This window comes from Aplidium turbinatum, chromosome 1, assembly GCF_918807975.1.
Source record: "Aplidium turbinatum chromosome 1, kaAplTurb1.1, whole genome shotgun sequence".
In the NCBI taxonomy this organism is placed as follows: domain Eukaryota; kingdom Metazoa; phylum Chordata; class Ascidiacea; order Aplousobranchia; family Polyclinidae; genus Aplidium; species Aplidium turbinatum.
Genome location: NC_137472.1, coordinates 1,561,096 through 1,581,315, shown reverse-complemented (window position 1 = coordinate 1,581,315; position 20,220 = coordinate 1,561,096). Strand labels below are relative to the sequence as shown.

The 20,220-nt window shown below is 41.1% G+C and overlaps 1 protein-coding gene across 1 annotated transcript in view; it reads left to right on the top strand.

Moving 5' to 3' along the window:
• The first annotated feature begins 2,749 nt into the window (after positions 1-2,749).
• Positions 2,750-20,220, top strand: part of LOC145779892 (uncharacterized) — a 122,071-nt gene continuing 104,600 nt past the window's right edge. The window contains exons 1-6 of the mRNA XM_082591567.1: positions 2,750-2,930; positions 3,255-3,431; positions 3,729-4,115; positions 8,646-8,762; positions 10,393-10,506; positions 12,556-12,669. Of these exons, the coding sequence (XP_082447693.1) occupies positions 2,750-2,930; positions 3,255-3,431; positions 3,729-4,115; positions 8,646-8,762; positions 10,393-10,506; positions 12,556-12,669 (1,090 nt within the window). The remainder of the gene's footprint in view (positions 2,931-3,254; positions 3,432-3,728; positions 4,116-8,645; positions 8,763-10,392; positions 10,507-12,555; positions 12,670-20,220) is intronic.

The following is a 20,220-nucleotide window of genomic DNA, read 5'->3' as shown; positions in this document are numbered from 1 at the left end:
TCATAAAATTACTTGCATGAAATATAGCCTAATTGAATTTGTAGACCTATAATGTATGCAGCTGTTAATGAGATGCAAAGGACAGACTCAACAAAACGGCTGTTATCTTCCTTGTACTATTGTGACTGCATCACAGATTAAATTCATTCTACATTTGAACCCACATAAGGTGTAAGTACCCATGTCACGATATATTTAAAAAATAATTAAATACTTGTTATGCACAGTGCACATTGGATATTCTTTTCGATTTGCTTCACTTTGCAAATTAGCCAAACTATTAAGTTTGTAATCAGCAACGTCTACAAGCGCTGAATCAATACAAAGTAAATCTAGGAAAAACAATAATTTATTGTAAAAGTGTGAGAAGCTTAAAATGTAAACATGTTAAACTCTTTTGCAAGTTTTTTCGTTTTTTAATGTTTTATTTCTTTGTGATTTACTCCATTTTTTATTTTTTTTCTTGATTTTGTCCCAATCTATGATTTTCATAAATTTGTTGATCAGATCTCCTCAAATGAGGAAATTTCCTCGCAAGTGGATTTGCAGTTCAACTCGCACTCATCGCTGAACATTATTTGGTTTTTAACCGTATCTGTTACTGGCGTAGATCTTATGGTGTCGCCCTCTGCTAATTCAGCAATTTCACATAGAAGCAGTGACGCTAGAAACCTGAGATTTCTTGACTTTTACTTTTATTTCTTGCCCCAACATTTAATCCCGATTATGTTGGTATCGGATAATTGTGAAGTTCACAATAAACCTTTTGTCACAGCCAGTTATGAAATGCAAGAAATTTGCTGATATTCAATAGCTTGATTGACAGTTTACTATTAACGTGCGGTTTTATTTTGTGTTTGTCATTCATAATGATTTAGTTTATTTCCTTAGCTTGCGGAAAACGCTTTCAGCCATGCAAGTCAATGAAGAGGTTACGTTGATTTAACATCTACTAATGTCAAATTTACCTAAGATGAAATTTTTGACTAAAGAATTTCGCTATCGCCTATCCAAGTCGAAAATATAATTGCTACAGGGTTATGTATAATTATTCGACATTATTTGACGTAGAATCGACGTAAATATGGACACCAACCCATTAGTTACTTTCACATATGGCATTTTATGACAGTTCAGACCTTCACGCTGACGAGAGACCGCGCTTCGAATGAGTCATTCTTTGCTGGCAGACAATAATTAGGAAGGTAATTTGTTATTCGCGCAAATTGCTTTGTAGTGCAAAAAGTGCATGGAATACTGTTTGCACGGAAACGAAAAAACAAAATTGATGAAATTCTGTATTCAATGCAAGAGGACTTTCCAAATAAAATGTGAACTGAGAAATTTGACCAAGAAATGGCGAAAATAGGTCGAAAACCGAGTCTTTATCACTTTTTCTTCCTAAAATACACAATCAGGAATATATTTTGCGAAATAAATTGATTGAAGTGATAGATAAGGCTTTTGACCAACGGCATACTTTTTCCCGTTGTTATTTGATATAAGCCGACGGAGTAATTAGCAATAAGAGAGACGTAGACCTGATGGTCTCGGCCAGTAACTCTTGCCGCCAAAAGGAAGTAGTGACAGATACGGTTAAGAAAATCGCAAAGCAATGTAGCTTAGTATGTTTCAACATACTAGGCTAGTCTAATACAGTTTAGAACGGCAGATCAAATAGTACGTCAATGCTTTTTTTGAAAATCTATATATATTATCAAACTCTATAAATCAGCATGTTGCATTGGTACAGAAATGGTTGGAAATTGTAAAAAAGTCACATAACAATCATTCAATGAAATCCTGTTGAAAATATGAGCAAGAAAATTGTAAATGTAAACAAAGAGGACATTTGAGCATTTTTGGGTGTCCTCAGAGGACAAATATTTTTCGTTAAAAAAGAGGACAAATCCTCTTAAAAGAGGACATATGGTAGCCCTAGTTTAGATTCATAAGCTGCACTGCTCATTGCCTGAGAATTTTCTGATTTGCCCCAAAATGCAAGACTTAACTCATAGAAATTAAAGTGCTCACAATTCCTTACAAACGCCTTCAACACTGCTTGACTAAAAAAACTTCACACTACGAAGCCAAGTCATTGTTTACATTTTACATGGAGCGACATTACCAACATACCTACTTGATTGCTTCATGACCACCTGGAGATGAGGCCTGATTTGTCACATTTTGCAGATGTTGATTACAGCTACTGCTAGTGTTTGATTGACATTTTCTGAGATTTTTTTAGTTTTTGCTCTGTCATGATGATATAAAAGCTTTTTGTTGCCTTGGAGAAGCAGTCACAAATGAGAAAAAGTAAGTTGAAAAACGTTCAATCAGACTGTTATTGAAAAATTAACAGTCTGACTAAAATCTTCGAAATCAAAATTTCTTTGTTTTTCAACATGTAAGGATGTTAAAACCTATTGTATCGTCTGGCGAAAAGAGTGAAGAAAGCGTAAAAATATAATGTTTAGAAAAATTTATAACTTTGCAAAAATTTAGCAAAACCTGGAAATTTCCTCAAAATGTGACAAATCAGGCCGTATCTTTAGGTAGCCATGCTTGCTTACATTACATTCCTGTTCTGACCCGTAATTTCTCAGTAAATTGTTTTAACTAATTCTTTCTTTTTTCTGCAAGACTTCAGTCTCCAAGTGGAACTCTGACGTCAAAGACAGTAGTGCGATATACAAACAAACTCCAGCTGACTGAACAATAGATGATACTGTGATACAACACTAGAACAATGGGCAATGGCTGTAGTTGGAGATTAATTAGACTAATCCTGATACCAGCATGCAAGCGACTGGAGATCTTCGTCTCGTGCGAGACGAGAATGTTTGTTTGTTTAGATCTTCGTCACGTGCAAGACGTCAACATGTCGCAGTTTGATAAAAAAATGCTAACAAGAGCTAAGACATTAAAAAGTATACGTTGACGCTATACGCTAAAAAACCGCGAAAACTTTGCGGCGTAGCCTCAAGCGACAATTATCCAAAAAAATGTGGCCGTAAGCGTTAGCGTAAACAAAAAGTCTACCCCGCAAATCTACGGCGTAAAACACAATTCCAATTGTGATACATAATGTTGCCTCCATGAAATGCTGCAGTTGCAAACATACCAGCCTTAATATACTTTATCATGGAACTTATATAATCTTCTTCTTTTATGCGCATAAAGAGAAGCGGCATTTAACAACAAAAATATGCAGAAGTATGTCATATAATTTTTTGTCTTCTTATCATTCAAAGGAAGCTGGAGTCAATGGGGATCGTATGAACGATGCTCGGTAACTTGCGGAATCGGTGTCCGTACCAGTCGAAGAACATGCGTTGGATCTGTTGGTCAAGAATGTCAAGGACGATCAGTGCTCTATGCAGTTTGCGAGCGTACTCCTTGTCGTTCCACGCCGGATCCTGTGGAAATAAGTAAGCACTGTGGAAAGTAAAGAAACATTCAATTCATTACTAAAGGTTGCAGGCAGAACCGATTTATGGATTTCTCAAATCATCAGTTCAAACAATGTTTTATTCTTTTGAAAATAGTTAACAACTACAATTACGTGACGTAATATTGTTCTGTGTTACCATCTGCACAGAAATGTCTCTACTCCATCCACAAGATGTGATATGTTATGATAGTTTATAGCTGCTATAAATCGGAAATAATTCTTTGAAATCTCTTGATTGATTAGAGTTATTTTAATTGTTATTATTGGTATCCAGCTCTTGGTAGGACAGTCTACACGATATTTCAAAGAGGTGCGAGATACTTCGAAGCTCATGGCAGTTGTCAAGGACTTGGTAGAGGGGGAAGGTTAGCGATGATCAAGACACCAGAAGTACAACGTCGCCTCGTTGAAGAAATCAACCGATTGCCACCCACCATCAGTTATTACGTAGGAATGACTGGTCAAACAACACAGAACTGGAATTACGCGGATGGTTCTCGCGTTGCGCTCAACAGACAAGGACAAACACAATTCCATCATTGGGCGTTTGGTGAACCAAACAATCACGGGGGCAACGAGCACTGCGGAGTGATCAACTACCCCGGTGGTCGGTGGAACGACCTCAATTGTTCGTGGAGAAGATATTACATTTGCCAACGAGGTAGGTTTTCAACAATTCCTATTAGTAACCACACCATGCTTGGGTAAGCCGATTTTAAATAACTTATTGAATAAATGTGATCAATCACTTAGTCTTAGAAATTAGGTGATGTTCGAAGCGTCACTTGATTGTGATATCCATACGAGCTGATTCCATATTTTCATAATGATTGGTTTACTTTGTGAACAAAAGGTGTGACCATGAGAAAATTTGTGACAACCTTAATACTAACCTATACCATTTAGTCACTAGCCAATTAACAATAAAGAAAGACAACAATTTTACTTAATGTCATCTATTAACACTTGATGATTAATCTTTGACGAAGTTACAAACACTGAACCTTGTCTAATATGTCTCCGCCCCGATAGTTCAGTTGGTTAGCGCATGACTTCTGGAACGAAGAAGCTTCAAGATCAAGCGGCGCTGGTTCGACTATCGGGGTGTGCGCTTGAGCAACGCACGTTAAGGACTGCTCTCCATTCAGCGGAATCTAATAGATGGAATAATTTCCCGGCAACAAACTTCAACAATCGGAAACTTCACTCTGTCAATCTCGGACCTTCACGCGGTGCCCCCTGTAAGTAGCATTATAAACATGCGAAACGAAGACTGTCAAAACCGAACCTCGACCCGGAGCGCTCAGCACAAGACCTCACGAGAACCGCTCTTTTCAGAGCGCGGCATTCCCACTGTCGACAAGTACCGTCGTCCCACCATCTTACAACTGAACGCTGAGGGCGTCACATCCAGCAAGATTGATGTGATCGAGCAGCTCGCTCATAAGAACCGAGCTCTTGTCATCCTCCTCCAGGAGACCCACTGCACTTCTGCAGACAAGCTAGTAATTCCACACTATTCACTAGCTGGGTCAACCCAAAGCAGGAAACATGGCCTCGCCACGTTCGTCCATGAGAGCTTGAACTGGACGCTTGCAAACTCCTCCGTCAATGAAGAAATAGAATGGGTTTGTGTGAGCATTGAAAATTACAACATCATCAATGTATACAAGCCACCATCCTCACACCTGAACCCATCATCTATACCCGCATTCCCCTCACCCAGTATCTATGCTGGTGACTTTAACTGCCAGCACACCGACTGGGGTTACAAGTACATCAACAGCGACGGAGAATGCCTGGCTACTTGGGCTGCGAACAACAACCTCGCCCTCCTTTACAACCCAAAAGATCCAGCCAGCTTCTGGTCCGGACGCTGGGGAACGGGCACCAACCCTGACCTGGCCTTTGCAAGCATGGACACAGACAGCTCTCTTCCTGACAGACGTGTGCTAGAGAACTTTCCACGTTCCCAACACCGACCTTCGCTCATCACTGCCCCTAAGCTTGTCTCTCCCATCCCAAGTGCCCCAGTGAAGCGATGGAACTTTAGAAAGGCCAACTGGAATCGCTACAGCCTCATAACCAATCAAAATGTGGCGGAACTACCATCACCTTCTACCGCCAACGTGGATGAGGCCTACCAAGACTTCTGCCGTGCTATCAAATCCGCAGCTAAACAAGCTATCCCTCGCGGCCGCCGAAAGAACTACACGCCGTGATGGGATTCAGAGTGCGAAAATTTATACCGCTCTTACGTTCGTGCCTCACCAGGTGCTGCCTCTACCTCAGCCGCAACAAAACTGCTCGATCGGCTAGACTCACGGAGGCTAGAGCGATGGAAAAACACCGTCAACACTATCGACTTTACACACTCTAGCCGGATAGCATGGAGTACTGTCAACAACCTTACGGGTCGTTCAGCACGCCCTTCCCGCCAATGCCCCGTTACTGCCAATAACATCGCATCAGAACTGGTGAAAAATAGGACCTACAAAATAGGCGATCGCAAGTTCTCCAAACTTGTAAAGAGGGAAACGTCTGATCTCTGGAAAATTCCCACACCAGACGAGGAAAGCATCTCTGATACGTTTACGTCAGATGAGTTCACCGCTGCCCTACAATCTACTAAGACCCGTAAGGCCCCTGGTCCCGATAACATCTGCCCCGAACTTGTACTCCATGCTGGCACCGCCATGAAGTCTTGGCTGCGAAAATTCCTGTCTTCCTGCTTATGCCAACTCAAGATCCCCAAAATTTGGAGACGAGCCAAAGTAGTCGCGATCCCTAAGCCTCATAAGCCACAAGAGGATCCGAAAAGCTATCGACCTATATCTCTTCTCTGCATCCCTTTTAAAATCTTCGAACGTCTTATCTACACTCGAGTCGAACCAATTGTAGACCCACTCTTGCCCCGGGAGCAAGCTGGTTTTCGACGTGGAAAATCTACTGTGGACCAAGTCACTCTCTTGACTCAAGACATCGAAGACTGCTTTGAGGCAAAGAAGAAGGCTGGTGCTGTGTTTCTTGACCTCACAGCTGCATACGACACCGTACGGCATTAAGGCCTCACCTGCAAACTGCTCCGCCTGCTCCCGGACAGGCACATGGTCCGCATGATCATGGAGCTCGTTTACTACAGAAGCTTTACTCTCACCACCGGAAGTGGTAAACCAAGCAGGTTACGACGCCTTAAGAATGGCGTCCCTGAGGGATCTGTCCTGGCCCCCCTTCTGTTTAACATCTACACCCACGACTTGCCAATCACGGTATCCGCAAAGTACGCCTATGCCGATGATCTGGCCATTCTACACTTGTCGAATCAATGGCAAACATTAGAAGGGACTCAAAACCAGGACATGTCGACACTTTCGGCTTACCTCCAGAGATGGAGACTGAAGCTCAGCGAAACCAAAACAGTGACGACAGCCTTCCACTTAAACAACCGGGAAGCAAAGCGCGAGCTCAAGATCAGCACCAATGGAAAAACCCTGCCCTTCTGCCCAAACCCTAAATATCTAGGGGTAGTCCTGGACAGGTCGCTTACTTACCGTCAACATTTGGAGTCACTACGCAAAAAGATTTCAACACGCACAGCTTTGCTAAGGCGTCTGGCCGGCTCTGGCTGGGGAGTCGGAGTTGATACCCTGCGCATTGCCACCATCGCACTAGTTCACGCTCCAGCAGAATACTGTGCACCTGTCTGGAGCCGCAGTGCCCACTGCCATCAAATCGACACTGCCATAAACGACGCCTTGCGTATCGTGACAGGATGCCTGCGACCTACACCATCGAAAAATCTCCCTGTCCTTGCAGGCATCCAACCAGCTGAGCTTCGTCGCGAAGAAGCCATCCTGTCTCTCTCTCGTCGCGCTACGAACCCCAACCACTTGCTCTACTCAAGTCTCTACGAGTCTGTGAACGAGAAACCTCTGCGACTGAAATCGAGACACCCATTTGTACGTGCCGCACAACTCCTGATGAAAAGTGCTGAAGACCAATCCATCAGTGCGGCTACGTGGGCGGACCACCAATGGAGCTCGGAGTGGAAGAAGAACTCCTCAAGACTCCAAAGTTTCATCTCCGATATCAGCCACCATCCAACCGGAATGCATTTGCCAAGGAAGGCCTGGGTGCGGCTCAACCGCCTGCGCACTGGCGTCGGACTATTTCGCTTCAACATGCACAAATGGGGGATGGCTCCATCCGCGATCTGTGAGTGTGGCATGGAGGAGCAAACCGTAGACCACACCGTCTGTAACTGCGCCATCTACCATGCGCCAAATGGTGTGCGTGGTCTGCGTTAATTGGATGACGAATCAATTCAATGGCTGCTCGACACCTGCCCAAACATCTAGACCGCGTCGCCGCCACTGCCCAAGGGTGGTAAAAGGCAGAGCCCCTCGACCCTTGAAGTGGTGAAGAACAAGGTTCAAACGAAGAAGAAGAAGACCGGGCCGCGAAAATTTTTTTCCCACCAGATTTCTGTCTCATTTGAATATTTTGGTAAAACTTTGTATTAAAACCGTGTGAATGCAACATTTTCTCGTTGGCACGGTTGGTTCAGTGGTTTCATCCTCTGCCTACTGATCGGGAGAACGGTGGTTCGACGCCCGTCGTAGTCAAAATTTTTTTTTTCTTTAAATTAATTTTTGCGGTGCACAAGAGCTTTTCAAAAAAGTAGGGTTAGGGAAAGATTATATTTCATTATCATTGCACAATTTCATTGGTAAATAGTTATTTCGCAATCTGAATCAACCAATCTCTCAAAACACTTTCGGAAAATCTTACTTTTAGAGTGACTAGAATCAATGAGACAGAAATCTCGTGGGAAAAAAATTTTCGCGACCGGGCCTGCGTCAGTGGTTTAAAGCCTCTACAAGTAAGGGTGTTTAGTCTACAAGTAGCTATGCGAAACTGCCAGGATTAAGCTCTGCAAGAAGCTTTCCCAGTCCGAGGATAAAGATTCAATCAAGCAATAAATGTTGGTTTGTCAAAAAACTGCTACCATAAAATACCATTCATGTTTTGGATTGCAACTAAGAACAATTATATCATCGAAATCGTAATAGTAACAACTACAAATCTGTGTTTAACTCGTATTTGGTGAAGTAAAAGTTTCAATTAATCACTTTCAACGAGATTTAACTTTAAACAATATACTTTTGTTGAAGTAATGTTTTCTTTGCAGATGTAACAGACCCTTGTGAAAATAATCCTTGTCGAAACAGAGGGAGTTGCCACCGTAGGGGGACCGGATACATATGTGAATGTCCAGACCATGTTTCAGGAGATAATTGTGAAATCAGTAAGTAATTATCTACTTGTTTGTTAATTCAATTAATTTGTAGTATCCAAGTGATGCTTGAAAGGACATCCGTTCGACACCGCTCCAGACCACGCGACTTTGTGTCTACAAGACACTTAATATCATGCGACAATATGGTAGTAGCTCGGTGGATGATTGTGTGCCACTTCGCAGCTTCCAGTTGTGTTACATCTGTGATTGCTGTTTGCGTGGTCCCAACGGGCATCCGTTACATGTTCATTTTTATTATAATCATCGTCGTATGAGCACCTTGAGCCGAGGATCTATCTTTTTTTACCACTTCAGATTCACGACGTTCCAAGACTACACGAGAAGGCTGCTAGAGAGTATTCTATTGTTTTGTTTCACCATCCAGAGAGGCAGTCCTTCAACTCCATTAGGCAGGCTGAGGATGTTACAGTCGTTGATGGTATGGTCTGTGGTCTGTTTTTCAGCACCGCATTCATAAAAAGAGAAAGAAAGCATTCCTCATTGGGTGCATGGTTAAGCAGAAAAGCCCGAAGCCTGTACGAAGACAGTTGTGGCGCACCCACGCCTGTCTCGGTATCAATCAGGTCAGTGGGACAAGTGTTGGCGTCGGTGATGAACTAATGAAAGCTGGTGGTGCTTGACTTCCATTCAAAATTTACCACCCAATTAGTCACAGAGATGATTTGTCCATGAGCTTCGTTGATCAGAAGTTGAGCGGCTGGCCTGAATCGGTGTCTTGATTTCAGTCGACGTGTGTGCTAGTTTGAAGGACCAAAGACCTTGGAATAAAGAAAGTGTTTGGGCTCCAATGCCGCCGACCGAGAGACAGAGTGGCTTCTTCGCGACGAAGCTCAGCAGGTTCGATACCAGCAAGAATGAGGAGATTGTTCAATGATGTAGGTTGCGGGCATCCAGTTATTGTGCTCAGGCAGCTGGTTATAACAGTGTCGATATTGTGACAATGGCAGGTGCACAGTGCTCTGCTGAAGACTAGAGTGTACGCAAATTTTCAGTCATTTCTTCCCAGCTGAAGCCTGCCAAGCGCTCAAGTAGCAATTATTATTATTATTATAGACAACCACACTTACAAATAATACTTAGGTCTTGATTGAAGTAACATCTTATTCACATTTGCAGTTCATTCAAATTATTATTGTAGACAACCACACTTACCAATAATACTTAGGTCTTGATTGAAGTAACATCTTATTCACATTTACACTTTATTACTTTTATAGACAACCACACTTACAAATAATACTTAGCTCTTGATTGAAGTAACATCTTATTCACATATACAGTTCATTTAAATTATTATTATAGACAACCACACTTACAAATAGTACTTAGGTCTTGATTGAAGTAACATGTTATTCGCATTTACAGTCATTCAAATTATTATTATAGACAACCACACTTACAAATAGTACTTAGGTCTTGATTGAAGTAACATGTTATTCGCATTTACAGTCATTCAAATTATTATTATAGACAACCACACTTACAAATAATACTTAGGTCTTGATTGAAGTAACATCTTATTCGCATTTACAGATCATTTAAAGTTTTGTAGAAACAAATTAGGTGAAATAAAAAACAACCACAAGATGAGATCCAAACAACGTTTATGTTGTCGCAGTTGAAAGCTTGTGCTGGAGTTCGCCATGTCACAATGGACGACCGTGCACTGGGGATGAGACTTCGTACACTTGCGATTGTGGGGACAAATACAAAGGAACAAATTGTGAAGAAGGTGATTGTTGGGTTTTATTTTGTTTGGACTGCAATAAAGTAGTCACACTTTTGAAAATTCACCTGGTTGCCAAAAGTGTTTTGACTATGATTATAAAACAAGATTTGATTCATTATTTGCTTCTTAGAACAAAACATTTTGACTATTAAGTGATATTTATGAACAAAAAAAGCAATTGTTTTCGCTTGGCCAAGTTTCTTTTAGTTTCTAGTCCAATCTAGTCAGCTGGTTGTTGTCGCATTCATCTTTAATGGATGCCGAACCAGAGTTGAGTGATTTGGAAGCTACGCGCTTTGGCTTCTCTGCATTTGAATTGAACTCCAACACATTATTGATGTTACACTTATATATATAATTTGATGATGTTATGCTATACTGTATATGATGCTGTATATGATGTAACATCTATATATGCGATTTGATGATGCTATGTTATAGTGCAGTGCTCTTCAACCGGGTATACTGTATACCCAAGTGTATACCAGATCAAAACTAGGTTATACAGCTGGAGAAGGGTATACGAAGGGTATACAGCTTAGATCTGTGATAGTGGAAGTCACAACGCTATCGCGAGGGAAAGTTCTTTCCCGTGTGTTTGAACTTCGCGAACAATTAGGGGCATTTTACACTGAACACGGAGACCCAAGGGCTTCCAAGTTTCGTGACATATTCTGGATTGCAACATTGGCATACTTGGCGTCGATTTTTGATCGTTTGAACCAAGTGAACATCAGTCTTCGAGGGAGAGGGGTGATATATTTCGGTCAACTAGCAAGATTAAAGCGCTGAAGATGAAAATTGCACTCTGGAAAGAGAATGCTTTGTCGAGGAACTTCAATGACTTTCCTGTATTAAGTCAATACATAAAAGAGTCTAGCTGGGAGTTTGAGGACGTTTCTACTGAAAATAACTTGTCTGTCTTTATTTTTGGTCACCTGAAATTACTTGCCGACAATTTGACTACGTATTTTCCTGAAGATAACGACCAATGTCTGGAAGCAAACTCGTGGATTATCCAACCATTTAATGACGAACCAACTGAGGATGAGGAATTATTGGAACTACGGGCTGATTTAAATCAAAAATACTCATTCCGAGAAGTGGATTACACAGAATGTTGGGTTTCTCTTCTTGAATTTCCCGAATACAAAAATCTCGAGCGAAAAGCCATTGATGTCTTGGTGCAGATGCCTACCACTGATTTTTGTGAAGAAGGATTTTCTAGTCTTGTTGAGATCAAGTCAAACAAACGATACTTGACATTGATTCTTCAATGCGGGGAGGAATAGAGAAAGAGCTAACACCACCTTCTGTCCAACTTGCCGAAACAATGCAACAACAAGCTAGCCATTAAATCAACTTCAATTTTGACGTTTTTTGCACTTTTGCATGCGTAGTTTCTTGTGCCCAGTTCAAGACTACTATAATCACTTTAACAAACAATTAATTAATTATCAGTTTTTTTTTGCTTCCAGTGCACAATTAAACATTGCTATTTGTGAGGTATACAAAGTTATTAAAAATTGAAAAAAGGTGTACCGCGGACAAAAAGGTTGAAGAGCACTGTTATAGTGTATACGATGCTGTATATGATCTTACACATATCTATCTATGATTTGATGATGATATGATGTTATAATATACTGTATATGATGTTGTACATGATGTTACATCTATATGATTTTTTTCCAGAGTTGATACTACATTTTTAAATATAAACAATTACAAAAGCAAAAGTTGGAAGATATCATACTAAACATAAAGCAGAAACTCTAACCCCAAAGGATCGAGCATCTGTAAAGCTATAGCCTACGCCTGTAATAATGTATTCAAACAACTGTAAAAAAGCAAAGCGAACTGTTGATTTATTTTTGACATTTTATCATCATTTGATAACAAACAAATTAGTTCAGGAGTCAAGCTCATAAAATCATTACCAATAATCTGAGTTGTTATAAATAACCTGCAAACTTTATATCGTATAACTTATCTATAACCTGTTATATGACACACATGGCACATCAAAGGTTCTTTCTTACTTATATTCAGAAGCTGGACCATGTGATATCAACCCGTGCTTGAACGGCGGAATTTGCAACAGAAGAGGAAATGGATTTCTTTGTGGTTGTCCGAATCATGTCTCTGGGAATAATTGTGAAATCAGTAAGTATGACTCCAAAATGTTCCACAATTAGTTATTATATACAGTAGTGGGGTTCCCTGCAAATGCATTTTTTCAATTTCATTTCAACTTGATGCAAAAGTTTTGTTCTTAGTATCAAATTGAAGGTAAGGGCCTAAGGAACAATTTTGGTTCGAGTGTCAAGCTGTCAGATCAAAAAAAAACAAAATGGCGGCCAAAATTCAAGATGGCGGCTAATTTCTAGATTTTTTCACATTATGCCTCGTAACTTTTGTACTATTGAACCTAGAATGGTGATTTTGGTCTCGAAACCTAGGTTTGTATGTATGAGTAATTCATTTAACATAAAATAAACACGATTGGAGCAATAGAGTGGTGGTTTTGGTGTCTATGTCAATGTTACGTTCACTGTTCGCACCCTTATTACATCATTGTTTTTTAGTTTCGAAATCAGAAGTCGATGTCTAAGTAACTTCGAGTAATAGCAAGGAAAACAAATTATTTCCTTTGTATCGAGCATTTAAAGAGAATGTCCCCAATGATTGATAACCCCCGTTGATAATTTGTGCCATAAACAGCGTTTATTAGGCAACTGACCTCAACTGACTGGTTTGTTTTGAAGCTGAACCAGCTACGTAATGCCCAATGTGTTGTTATTTGTGAACGCCGCTTCGTTTGGTCGTTTATTTGTGCGTCAGCAAAATCTTACATTTTGTCGACTCTGTGTTTCTTGACGTTGAATCAACGTAGTTAGAAGGTTGCGCCGGCAAAGGCAGCTTGTACTTTTTTGAGTATGACGCTATCATTCGAATCATTTCTCTTCTCTTTTCGTACTATATATGACGTCTGTTCTTAGCGAAATTCATAATTTTAATGTTACATTAGTTTACTACAGTACATGAGCGTACCAGCTCTGAGAATCGATTTAGTAGTTATAAGGATCACCCGACAAAATTTCGGTGAGTATATGTTGCTATTTCATTATTGTTTTTTAATTATTGATCAACAGAGCGCATTTTCGATAAAATGTTTAATAATTCGGTTCTTCTGACGTAACATCGATTTGTAGATTTGTTTGTCGTTTTGTAGATTCCTTTGATTCTTATATATCGTAGATTGTTTTGGTTTGAACGTGCTTATAACGTAATTCTAAGCGCAATTATTTCATGTTAGTAGCCAAGGTCTTTTCGCTTACAGTTTGTACATTAGAGTTCTCATTTGTTTTATACTTCTCATCTATGGGTGTGAGTTCACGGGCGGAACTAGGAATTCATTTTCAACACAACAGTCAATGTGTTTATGCATGATTTATAAGCTACTGACTGATCACTTATGTTTTTGCTTCTTTCCAGATTGTTTCTGTTAGGATGGCTACTGTAAGTAGGCCGATGTGGCAGTTGTGTATTTTGTGTCAAAAGCAAACTGAAGAAGTGCTAGTTTGTCCTCTTGCAAATCCAATCGCCAGTCGTAGAGAGGGAGCCTACACACAAATCACCAGCCTCGCAAATAAGTTCAGAGAAATTGGTGCTTCTCCCCACTCGTACCAGATGAAGAATCCATGCAAAAGAATCGTGCATCCTGGCATAAATCTTGTCGTCAGCTATACAGAGCATCAGCACTTGACCATGCTAGACAACGTCATTACGAAGGATTGTATCCTGCAAGAAAAAGATCACGGCGGAGTCACGCAAGCGTTAATCGTAATGTGTGTATATTCTGTGGTGATGAAACAAATGTAGCGGACCATTCTTTCCAGAAGGTAACACTCACCCAACAGATACATGCCAAGGCGGTCGCGCTGGGGGAAGAGCATATTGTGGCACTCCTTGCCGAAGGTGATCTGGTCGCCATTGAAGCTAAGTATCACCGGAACTGCTACACAGGGTTCAATCGTCGTTACGATGCGATTTGTAAACAAGACACAATTAGCGAAAATCTCGAGGCCACAACAGAAAATGAACTGCTCCAATTTATAAAAGAAGAAGTCACTGGAGGTCGTACAATTTTTGCATTGCAAGATCTGACAGATATGATGACCGAGCGATTAGAACAATATGGAATCCAAAAGACTGTGAACCGAACACACCTAAAGGAAAGAGTCCTGGAACACTTCCCGAATTTGACAGAAGAGAAAGGTATCCGAGGCCGAGTTTTCATCATTTGTTCGAGGACGGCTAGAAAGGTCATATCAGGTGCAACTCAAACACCAGATGAGGAAGTACGTACGTTACTAATGGCAGCATCAATTCTCCGTAAAGCTGTTTTGGATCACGACACTACATTCAGGTTTGATGGCTCATTTCCTAATGGTTGCGAAGAATCATCTGTTCCACAACGCATGAAGTATTTTTTCCGTCAACTCCTCGAAGGACCCAAATCATTACCAGTACAAGAGACTTCCAGGAAGATTCTCTCTGTGAGTCAGTTGGCCATGTTAAATATGACTTCTCTTTCTGCAAACTTGAATTGTGAGCCTCCACTTGCAGTGTTTCTGGCACTGAAATTGCATTCCCAAACAAGAAGCAGGAAGCTGGTACAACTGCTACACAGCTATGCTCTGAGCGTATCATATAAGAAAGTCCTCAGCATTGAGTCTAGATTTGCACAGGCGATTGCAGATCATGCAAGGAACAACGCTGATATAGTTTGTCCTACAAACTTACGTCAGGGCATTTTCACGGTGGCAGCTCTGGATAACTTGGATCACAAACCCACATCACGCACTGCAAGCTCATCATTTCATGGAACTGGTATTTCAATATTTCAATTTCCCTCTTCACAGACGCCTGGGTTGAACCAAGAATATCTACAAATCAATTCACAGAAAACAGGAACCCGCAACAGTGGACCCATCCTGCCTCGTTCGTATACCACTAGTGGGCCGAAATCTTGTCAACCAACCTCCGGGAAAAGATCCGCAACTAGTGACAACGAGTTCATTCGATGAGGAGAAGCATCACGAACAGGCATGGATGACTGCAGTAAATAACATCCTATTGATGGATTGCGATGCAGAAATGCACACTCCAGCGATGCGGTCTTCCTACCACGCTGCTCGATCAGATTGTGTTGGACAACCGGAAAAATGCATTAAAGCCCTCTTGCCACTTTTCCATGAAAAAGCCGCCACTCCAGAAATGATTCGACATGGAATGGAACTGGTAAAAAAGACAACTAAGCACCTCAACCCACACCAAGTCCCTGTATTGGTAGTGGATCAACCACTCTATGACATCGCCAAAAAAATGCAGTGGACCTTCCCTGACATTTTTGGACAAGACAAGATTGTGGTCATGCTAGGTGGGCTCCACATTGAGATGGCTTTGTGGAGCACCATGGGAGATCTTCTGCGTGGGTCTGGATGGCCAGAAACCCTAAAAAAATCTGGGCTAGTGAAGACAGAAGCAGCAGCCACAGCTTTTCTGAAAGCATCCAATGTAATGAGAACAAGATATGCCCATCAAGTTACTGTTGTGGTACTTAACAGCCTTCTAAAACGAGCATACGAAGACAATGGAACCGAGATGGCTCTTGAGGATTGGGTCATTGTAGCTTCCCAACAGAGTCCAACGTTCAAATTCTGGCTACTCATACACAAGTACCAACAGATCATATTCATGTTCATCCGGGCACATCGGGAGAGGAAGTTAGAACTCATGGTTAATACCTTGCAGAAGCTTGCGCCTCTGTTCTTTGCTCTAGACCACCACAATTACGCAAGGTGGATTCCAATCTTTATCCGAGACCTGGAAGGTCTTCCACTTAGCATCCAGGAAGAATTTAATATGGGACACTGGACAATAAATCAAAGCAATCACCGTTTCTCATCCTTACCTATCGATCAAGCACACGAACAAGCCAACAAAAGGGTGAAAGGAGTTGGTGGCATTATTGGTCTCACTGAGAATCGAGACATGTTAGAACGCTGGATATTGACTGGCCCAGAAATCAGCCGTGTCATTGAGGAGTTCAGTGGTGTAAATGCTCACGACGATGATGAAGAAGAACTCCCTCATCATGAAGAAGGATGTGCATCTCAGCACCGATTTCTACGCCATGTTAAAGACCTGATGGAGGTGTTGCTGAGCAGTGGAAATCCTTTTGAGGAGTTCAGTGGAGACATGGTTACATTAGATGACAAGATGTGTGAGTCGGCGGTTGCTGCTGTATCTGTCCATAAAGTCGAGTCTTTGGGACAAGAGCAGTACAATAACTTCAGACAGAGTGTGCTTAACTCCAATGACACACCTTTTACAGCGCCAATCAAGCGCAACAACTTAGTGTTCTTCCATGAGAAGAAAACACAAAAAAAGTCAGCCATTAAGCTGAAAATGCAGCACTTCAAACGTCACGCAGAGCTTTTTGGGCAAGCTTTTCTTGTATTAGACAGCCGTGGGGGGAACTTGGAGAAGTTTTTTCAGCACGAATTTTCCCTATACCCACCTGCGTTGTCTTCTGAAGGGTCCCTCAACTCTTGTACCAAGTCAGATTTGCTGGTATATATCACGGAAGCCAGTGCAAGTAGCGCAATTTCTGTCGACGAGGAGTTACTTGCGCCAGATGTTTACGACTTCATTATTATTGACGGTGGAGTACTGATACACTCACTTCCTGGTACAACTGTCCAAGGCAAGACCTTTGATTCATACTTCGACAAGGTATTTTGCCCAAGAGTTCGCCATGACTTGAACCGATCGGCAAGAGTAGACATTGTCTGGGACCAGTATCGTGCACTGACGATCAAAGGAGGCACAAGGGAAAAACGAGGAACAGGCATCCGACAGCGCGTATCTGGTACTGCCAAAATCCCAGGAAATTGGCAGAAGTTTCTAGCGAATGTTGATAACAAGAAGGAACTTTTCACATTCCTGTCGAAGATAACAGAAGAAGAGTTCCCAAATGACAAGAATGTCTACATCACTGCAGGTGATCAAGTCCACCATGTTGGGAACGGTCCACCAATGTATCAATGCAACCATGAGGAAGCTGACACGCGTGTTTTAGTACATCTCCTCCACGCACTCCAATCTTCGTCAATTGGGATGGTGTATACTGGAGACACAGATGTTATCGTAATCCTTCTGAGTAACTTTCATCGCATAAAGGCTCTGAACCCGGCAGCAGAAATTTGGATCTCATTCAAAGCGGGAAAGAGAACCAAAATGATCTCCCTGAATACTATTGCCATAAACCTAGGGACGACAATATGCAAAGCCATGGCCCTTTTCCATGCATTCACTGGATCAGACAGTACTTCTTCCTTCAAGTTCAAGGGTAAGCGATCCTGCTGCACGTTGATGCACGAAGTTCCATCCCTTATGGAGCAATTTGCAACTATTGCCGACACTCCATTCCAAACATCCCCAAGGTTGAAGGAAGTGGCAAAAAATTTTGTCTGTAGACTGTACTCAAATGAATCAAATGAGGACAATGATGTTGACCTCGTCCGAATGAAGTTGTTCTCACAGACAACTAGAGACGTGGAGAGAATTCCCCCAACTAGTGATGCTTTGGATCAACATCTTAAAAGAAGTGTCTTCCAAGCAAGCATCTGGGCAACAGCCTACATGTCCATGATGCCTGTCATGAACCCAATTGACCATGGGTGGAAGGAAGAGACGGCAAGCTGCTTCCCATTTGGACCACTCTGCCCCTCGCCAAGGATGTGTTCCATCTAGATGTGAAGTGCTCTTGCACAATTACCTGCTCTCGGTGCAAATGCGTAAAGACTAAGCTAAAATGCACACGCCAGTGCAAGTGCTCATGCAAGAAATAGCTGGACTACACAACAATTTTCAATATTGAGATGTATATAAAATATACAATTATTTCAATATATGGGCCTTTGTTAATTTGTTAGCCATTTTCTTATTGAATGTATTGCTTCGAAGAGGTTTTTTGAGCAATTTTGCAAGCCTTTTGTTATAATTGAGTTTGGTTAATGCCCTAAACCAGGGGTCGGCAACCTTTTGAATGCAGCCTGCCAGTTTTCGAATTATGTGGTTATGTGCTACTGTTAATGACTTATTCGAGTGCCAAACATCTTTTTGGTGCGGATAGTTTTGCCCAAAACTATATTAGGCCTATATGAGCTGAATCTGTAGCCTATTGATGTACAAATTTGGCATTCTTGCGTGCCTTCGACTAACTGTCTGGTCAGCTCTGCATTGCTTCGCTATTTCGCAGTAATTCGTACTTCCAACGCAGAACTAACAAGATTGTTACACATTTATTTGGAACTTAACTCAATATAAGAAAACATATTGCTCCAATCGTGTTTATTTTATTTTAAATGAATTACTCATACATACAAACCTAGGTTTCGAGACCAAAATCACCATTCTAGGTTCAATAGTACAAAAGTTACGAGGCATAATGTGAAAAAATCTGGAAAATAGCCGCCATCTTGAATTTTGGCCGCCATTTTGTTTTTTTTGAACTGACAGCTTGACACTCGAACCAAAATTGTTGTATAGGTCCTTACTTTTAAACTGGTACTGAAAACGAAACTTTTGCATCAAGTTGAAATGACTGAGTGCCTGGGAACCCCACTACAGTAGATGTACAAGTTCTTTGCTGTCAACTACTTGTTGTTGTGTCATTAATTATACAAATCGCTTCTTCGAAAAGCTCAGTTTTGCAATAAAATCCATTTTACGTGAACTTGTCTGATCTTAAGCTAATAAGGAGGAATTGATCCTTACGTTTTTCCTAATTGTTACTCGTAGGCTCTCAGTGTGGAAAAGGCGAAACTTTCACAATAAAAAAATCTTCTTCGCTTTTCAACTCCTAATATCAGCGATGTTGTATTTTATTTTCCACAAAGTCACAAATTTTACTTCTACAGTATAAAAAAAACAAACTCTGCAGAGTGTCAGGTTCAAAGATCTTGTTATGTTCCACGTACAGCGTGCACGTGGTAGTTGATGTATAACACACATAAATAGTGTAGATCAGGGGTCACCAACCTTTTTTGCATGTGTGCCGCTTTGGCACTAAGGAGAGCTGTGGCGGGCCGCACTAATAAAATTTTAGGTAGGTTGACTCCTAAGCTAGAAAAGAACGCATTCCGTACCCAGTATCCAGCGTTACATGTTGTTAATGTTTATCTTAGAATACCACAGCAACAAAATTAGTCGAACAACGCTACTGCCACGCTTTTGACTTCTTTAACAATGTCTAATAAATGAGATAAATGCTAGATAAATATAGTACTAAGCAAGATTCTATATGAATAAGAACTTCTGATGATCCGTGTAGGTGAAACAGGCTGTTAAGGATTCGTATAGTAATAACTATATTTGATTTAATTTGTTCTGCTATGCTTTTTTGCTTAGCATTGAGCACTTTTTGTAGTATTAATTGTTTTCATTGTTTTAGTAGTAAGCTAAATATTTTTCAACTGTCCGGAAGCATAATAATTCCACTTTGTACGCGTTTTAATCATCCACTGGAACAGTGTGGCTGGACATCGCATTGGAATAACTTTAAGCAACCCCCACCTAGAACTACAATCTGATTGGTCGGTCGGTGGAATCGTATACAAAGCGAAAATATGCTTTGCGGAAAGT